At 34.8% G+C, this 7,668-nt stretch overlaps 1 protein-coding gene across 5 annotated transcripts; it reads right to left on the bottom strand.

Annotated features, from left to right (window-relative positions):
* Positions 1-2,300: 2,300 nt before the first annotated feature.
* LOC132035547 (uncharacterized) lies at positions 2,301-6,470 on the bottom strand. Of its 5 annotated transcripts, none has more exons than XR_009409307.1 (4): positions 5,081-6,470; positions 3,323-4,247; positions 2,846-3,129; positions 2,301-2,762 (listed from the first exon to the last, which is right to left on the bottom strand). XR_009409307.1 is itself a non-coding variant. In XM_059425843.1 (3 exons), the coding sequence occupies exons 2-3, from the start codon at positions 3,911-3,913 to the stop codon at positions 2,899-2,901; spliced, it is 822 nt and encodes a 273-aa protein (XP_059281826.1). In that variant the 5' UTR covers positions 3,914-4,247; positions 5,081-6,470; the 3' UTR covers positions 2,301-2,898. The 5 variants fall into 5 exon arrangements, 3 of the variants coding, with proteins under 3 accessions (XP_059281826.1, XP_059281828.1, XP_059281827.1); XR_009409308.1 differs by having other exon boundaries at positions 2,301-2,758; XM_059425843.1 differs by having other exon boundaries at positions 2,301-3,129.
* Positions 6,471-7,668: the final 1,198 nt, after the last annotated feature.

Genomic DNA, 7,668 nt, shown 5'->3' with positions numbered 1-7,668 from the left:
TACTGAACTTAGGAAAATATCATTGTTTGAAAATAAAACGAGTCTACAGTTTACATATTAATAAACTAAATAGCATATTATCCTTTGAAGATCATTTATAGCATCTCGAACATAAGTAATATGTTAAAACAAACATAAGTTCTCAATTACTGATCATTTTGGTTGGGATGAGAACATGCTTTGCAAACACAATATGTGATCAGGTGAAAATATAAGTCGAAATCGTCAAAGGACAGAACTAGACATTTTTACATAAGTATTTTACCTAACACCGACAGTTAATACTATATCATATGGTTACAAATGATATTCTTATAGAACATGGTTCCTATACAAGTATAGTTTGAGTCATGGAATTTAAAACATAAAAGTCCATTCCAAATTTAAACTACATATGAATATGTGTTCTCTCAGAAAACAGAGTCAATATGATTTCGTTATATCAGCTTCAACAAAGCTTATATAGGGTGCGAGTAATCAACTTAAGCATTTAAGTAACCGAAAATAGTTAGAGGGAAGCTACCAACAAAAACTTGAACATGTAAGAAAAAACACAACGAGATACTGGTTCATGCTTGGACCATATGAAGCAAACCTTAGATAAGAGAAACTAGGCCTTTAACCAAAACTGAAACTAGGATGTTCTACACGAAACTGAAATACACAGAACTAAAGAAAACAATACTAAGATGCGAGGGAAAATCACTAAACTAACGACCTAAATTTTAGCCGAGATGACCATGACTTGATGCTCATGACTTAAAACTCTTAAACGAAAATCATTTTTAACATATAAAGAGTACTAAAAGCTACAAACGATTCATACTTTGCAACTCACATATCCAAACAAAGTAAACTAATGCGTTTGCAGAAACAAATCAACTAAGTCATGTTGAACTTAAACAAGCAGGAAAAAAGCTAAGAAACTGGTTGACAAACATTAAATAGCAACAGAACTGACAACAAAAAGGAAATACCAAACACTACAACAGAAAATAGAAAAAAGGGTCAAAAACACACCTAACTATCATGTTTTTTTGTGTTTCATATCTGAGCTATCCAAAGTGAGAAAAACACACCTAAACTATCACTATACAGTTAGCAAAACACACCTGGACGATGACTAGACTAAATGTTTGACCTTACCACCTCAAAGCGCGTGAAGCAAAATTTTATCAATTTTTTTTGTCCATTTGGCATAGATAACAGCTATATTTTTCTGACTCATTAATATATTTTTTTAAAATTTTCCAATTAATTCTTTAAAATCCTAAGCTCTCCCCTTTCTTCTTCATCATTTCTCAACCATTTTTCTTCATTTCTTCTTCTCCTTTGCAGATTTTTTTCATTTATTTCTTCTTCATTATCAACATTGTTCTTCATTTTCTTCTTTTGTAAGGGCTAATAAGATTTTCTCCTCCTTTTTGTTTCCTTTCATCTTCTTCATTGGTCATATTTTCTTGTCAAAATGAGGAAGAATGTCTTTTGTAAATGTGGGCAGCCTGCAACGATAAGAACATCATCAACGAATAATCATTCGGGAAGACGTTTTTATGGATGCCTTAATTCTGGGGTAATCATCTTTCAAATTACTATACATTAGCCTATATGTTTTTGCCATGAATCATCCGGTTAAATGGTGTGATTTAGTTTTTTCAGATTAGTGGTCGTGTTGCTTGTGAATTCTTTGATTGGTATGATGATACATTCCCAGCCCAAGCAAAGGCTATTATTCTTGGCTTAAAAAGGGATAAGAAGGAACTTGAGGATGAATTGAAGAAGAAGAAAAATTTGAAGATGTTGTTGTTTATTAGTGTATGTTTTAATGTATTTTTTGTTGTTGTTCAAATGCTAGAAAGCCCCGTGTAAGTTTGAATATTTTTGTGTAATATGGAATTAGTGAATGTAATATGGAATGGTATTTTGTGTAATTTTGTTTGTGTAACCTGTGCAAATCACCCTCTATGAAAGAATTGCAAAGCCAGAAAATGCCTATATTAAGAAGAAACATATTGGCTTACAGTTTAGCTTGGGAAGTAACAAAGGTGTCATCTCAAAAATAGTGACAAATTCTAGTAGAACCATACTTGCATTAACAACAATTATGAACTGTTTAAGTCTTAGAACCATTTGTGAAAACTGCACAAATTTAAGAAGTACAACCACAACTATTTTAATACACACACTAAACGATCTGAACAGAAATATACATACGGAAGAATCTTCATAGCTTCCTCTCAAGCTATTTTAATTTCTTGTACCTTAATCATTAAAAACAACATTCATTTAAAGAATTGAACTGAATGTTAAACAACACCATTCAATAACTACTAGTCAAAAAGCAGTCACCATACAACAACTATTTGGGCTGCAAATTAGTCACCATACACGACCAAAAATCAGTACTACCATATTCACAATCAAAATACACAACTTAGAAATAGTTTGAACCACAACAAAAAATCAGTCTTGTCTTTCCTAAACACCTACAGTTAAAGTAGTTCGAACCGCAACAAAAATCAGTCACATCTTTCCTAAACACCTCCAGCTTTTGTTGCACTTTGTGGTGAAGCTTGTGACTTGGTTTTCGTATACCTAAGCGATTCACTTTTTTGTTGAAGTTGCCTTCCTGTGATAGCCTTGTTTCCATTCCATTTGAGACCTTCACTTGGTGCATAACCAAGATCACCAGCCACAACAGCTGAACTTATCAATTTCTCTTGTGCTCCACTTTTGATTACCCTACTAGTAGGTCGTCCTTGCTGCGAAGTAATAAAAGAAATGTTAAACTATTTTAAAGAGGTGTCATTAAGGAGATAAATTTATCAATGTCCCTTGTCCTTACCTCAGCACAAATAAAGTCGCTTTTGCTCACAAACACGCCATGGCCCACTACTCTTAGCCTCTTAAATTTATTTCTTGCACCTTTTTTACTTCCACTACCACTGCCACTTTCCACTGTTGCTTGAAATGGTTGAGAGGATTGAGATTGTTGCACTGCTTGAGAGGGTTGAGGCGAATGAGATTGCTGCGTGGGACTTCCTTTACCACCCTTGCCTGTAGCATTTGTTTTTCTATGTGCGCCCTAGATTTTTTTCCACTGGTGGATACTTGTGATGTAGCTACTCCCTTTTCAAAAAATAAGTTGAAATTGAGCCGAGGGTCTTCCGGAAACAACCTCCCTACCTAAGGTAGGGGTAAGGTCTGCGCACAATCTACCCTCCTCAGACCCCACATTGTGGGACTCACTGGGTATGTTGCTGTTGTTGTTGTTAAAGATACTAATATGCTATAAATAAACATAAATAGAAATAGAATGTACCTTTGAAGTGGCGGGAGGTTTGTTTGGACATGTTCGTATATTGTGATTTGTTGACTTACAAACTGAGCACCTCATGATTTTTCCCTTCTTTGAAAGCTTTCCACAACCTGATACCTCTCCAAGCTCCTTTTTTCTCTTTTTCGAAGGCCTTCCGGGCATTTTCCTAATTGGAGGTGGCTCAACTTTTGGATTTGATGTCTCAGGACACATCTCCATATTCGTTGTTAGTTGTAAGAAATTTCCATAAGCTCTCAAGTAGGTCTCTTTTCTGTACCCTGTAGAAACTGCGTCAAGGGGATTGGCTTCATCGTGATGCATGATTGCTATTGCATGTGCACAAGGAATCCCTTTCAGTGCCAAAATTTTGTAAGTACAAGTTCCCTGAATTAGGTTAACCACATGTTTATATCGACCATCCTTCACTTCATATCCAATATCACCATTCCACTTAATTTCCACCCTCATTGACATCTCCACATTTGTATTTAATACCGACATTGCCATTGGGGATATGTCATTGGTCCAACTATCCGCAAATGCTACCACCTTGGGAAACCTATTCATTACCTTTGTCCTAATCTCTTCAAGCATACTGATGATATAGTCTTGTGCCTAGCACCCAAGCATTGAAGCTTTCAGCCATATTGTTATCCACACTGTCACATTTTGAAGTTGTCTTGAACATTGCTTTGGACCATCTTTCAAGATTAAAGGTTGCTAAGCTGTTAGAAATACCTTTACCTAACAGTGCTAATTTGTCCAAGTTCCTCCTGAGTTGAGCTTCAAATGTGGATATGGCACAAGCCCAAAACATTTTTCTTCTTTCAATACCCTTCCAATGTTGTGACCATCTTGCAAGTATATGCCTTGCACACATTCTTTGTTCACATTTTGGAAGTAACTCTTGAATAGCTGAATATAATCCCTGAAAAACAGCTTAAAATCAGATGCTAAAATAGCAAAACTAAGAGCTGAAATTAGCTAAAAAGAAGCTGAAATTATTTCAGCTAAAACAACAGCTAAGCAACAACTAAAAAGAGCAAAAACAAAAACTGAAATTAGCTAGATACAGCTGAAAAACAACAGCTAAAAAGAGCAAAAAAGGAAGCTGAACTTAGCTAAAATAGCAGCTAAAACAGCACCTAAACATCAGCTAAAAAGAGAAAAAGAAGAAGCTGAAATTACCTAAAAACAACAGCTATAAAAAGCAAAAAAAGAAGCTGAAATTACCTAAAAACAACAGCTAAAACAACACCTAAACAACAACTAAAAAGAGCAAAAAAGAAGCTGAAATTAGCTAAAAACAGCTGGAAAATAGCAGCTAAAACTAGCCAAAAAAACAAACTGAAGTTACCTAAAAACAACAACTAAAACAACACCTAAAAAGCAGCTAAAACCAGCCAAAAAAAAAAAAAAAAAAAAACGAAATTAGCTAAAAACAAGACCACCTAAATAGAGCAAAAAAAGAAGCTGAAATTAGCTAGAAACAACACCAAAACAGCAGCTAAAACTAGCCAAAAAAAAAAAAAAAACTGACATTAGCTAAAACAAAGATCTAAAAAGAGCAAATGTTATGTTCTATGAGTCCTTTCAGATCATTGAGGTATTTAGAACAAGTAATTCAGCTCATAATGCATAATAGAGAACTAGAATAGTAGTTAAAGAGACCTGAAAACAGAAGCTAAAAAGACATGAAAAAATAAACTAAAACAATTAACAGTAGCAAAAATATAGCTAAAACCAGTTTGAGAATCATACCTTTTGCATGTCACTTATGATTGTTAATCCTGCTCCTTCATCATTGATGTCCAAATCAGATTTCAAGATCCTCAGAAACCAAGTCCAAGTATCTTTACTTTTAGTTCCAACTACAGCCCAAGCTATTGGGAACATCTGATTAATCCCATCCTTTGCAATAGCAACAAGTAATTGGCCCTAAGATATCCCCTTCAAGAAGCAACCATCTACGCCAATACACTTTCTACAACCCTCAATAAATCCTTTTTTCAAAGTTGAAAAGCAAACATAGAAAGAGTGGAAGAGTTTTTTTTTCCATCATCACAATCTGTCACCTTTACCACACAAGTGCTTCCAGGATTTGATTCAAGAATCATATCTCTGTAGTCATAGATTCTACTAAACTCAGCAATATGATCACCCATTACCTTTTTCAACACCATTTTCCTGGCCTTCAAGCACACAAACTTACCAACATATAGCCCCATAGCTTCCCTGACCAAATCTTGTATTTCCCACCCCTTTATGCAAGGTTGAGAAATAATCCTATCTCTATAGTACTTAGCCAAATACTTATAGTTGCACATTGTACTGGTGTTGGTCTTACAACACTTATGTCTTGGATTGTAGGTTCTTGTAATGAAATTGGGAAATTTAAAGTCTTTGCTAGCATAAAGTAGCCAAGGACATCCACTAGCTTTGCATTTAACTCTAACTCTTTTTTGATCATTATGGATCTTATCTAGTTGACAACCTCTCTCAATTGCATACCTACTAATTGCTTTTCTGAATTTTTTCACATCCCCAAAGACCAAATTTAGTTGCCACATGACTTGTTTCCATGTTGGATCATATGATACCCTTTTGTCCTTCTTCCTTACTCTTAAAATACCAAATTTTTCAACATCTGTTTCCCCATCACTTTCACTCTCAAAGCTGTCCGCATCTGAACTGTCATAAAAAGGCTCATCATCTAATAGCTTACCAGTCAGATTTTTCTTGGGTATGTCATACGGTCAAATTACACCTATTAATGGTATAACGCGGACGTTGTCAAATATAGTAACCCAACAAGGTTGGGGTCGAATCCCACAGGGAATATGGTGTGAAAAGGTTACTAAAGTCGTAGGATGCTTAATTTAGGTCTAATGTCTTAATCCGATGATTTTGGTAAAAGTTGATTTTTTATGACTAATTGCTAACTAATTGCTTTGGGTGGTAATTTATGGTAAAAGAAACTAAGGTTGTGTCCCCTTTAGATGAGGTGTATGATCATGGGTATTGATCTCGATATACTTCTAATGGATTCCTATATGAATGCACTTAACCTCTACGTGAATCTCTACTATTTTTCAATAAATAAAGATTATTTCTTTCTATGATTTTCCCAAATATACAAAAGTGATATGAAGAACGGTTAATTATGCCAAGTAAATTCGTCTTATTCCTAAGTGAATCTATTAAACAAAGTTTAAAGCTTTGAGTCCTTGTTATTTATTCTTACTAACCCTAATTATTTTCCCAAATAAATCAAGGTTTATGGCTTTAATCAATGTTTGCAACCATTAATTATGAATGAAGAATAAATAAACCCTAACAATCCATTATGCATATATCAATCACAAACCCAATCACAAAACACCCATCAATGGATTCACAACCCTAGTAAGGGAATTTAGCTACTCATGACAAAGAACAAGAAATAAGGAATTGAAGAATTCATAATTGCTTACATTGGAAGAAAAGAGGAATTGATAATACTTGAATTGATGTTTGAACCTTCAAAAACTAGAGAGTATTTGATATTCTAAGTCAAGAGACAAAAATATAATAACTGATAACAATTAAAACCCTGCAATGAACTATTTATAGGTTTCAAAATGTAAAATTATAGAGTTTGCAATTAAGTCCCCGGCGGTACTTTTACGGTCCGTATAACTTTTCACGGACCGTATAAGACTTATACGGCCTTCATCCTTGTGTCTGCAGAGAAAAACACGAACTAGCATTACACAGTTCGTATAACTTTATACGGTTCGTACAACTTGTCCGTGAAACTTCTTCCGACCTTCATCACATCCACTTATACGGCCCGTATAATATTATACGGTCTGTATAAGTGTTCGTGTTTCAAAGATCTCTCTACTGCGACATTCTGTTGCTTTGCTTACTTTTGTACGACCATAGATATGGTCCGTATAATATTATACGGACCGTGAAAATCAATCCTCAATACAAAATTTCTGTTCCGATTCTTGAACCCGAACTTTTCGATTTACCTGAAATATGACAAAAACACATTAAAACAACACATACTTGCCTAAAAACAAGTAAAACTTCTCGTAAAAGAGTATCAATTGTGCCACAATTTCCCGGCACATCAACACCCCTAACTTAAAGTCTTGGCTTGTCCTCAAGCAAGCAGTACAACACAAACAGGACTCAACTAACACCTAGATATCACAGAGTAATAATGTCTACAATGGTTTTGTTTCCGAACTACTGGCATGCACGTTTTTCTTCCACGGACCACCCCATTTTTCGATTTTCAAACCATATACACATCCCAAGAACGCTATGACTAACAATCAAGCTTCAATGCATGACAT

Source organism: Lycium ferocissimum, chromosome 10, assembly GCF_029784015.1.
Source record: "Lycium ferocissimum isolate CSIRO_LF1 chromosome 10, AGI_CSIRO_Lferr_CH_V1, whole genome shotgun sequence".
In the NCBI taxonomy this organism is placed as follows: Eukaryota; Viridiplantae; Streptophyta; class Magnoliopsida; order Solanales; family Solanaceae; genus Lycium; species Lycium ferocissimum.
This window is presented reverse-complemented; position numbering and strand designations above follow the sequence as displayed.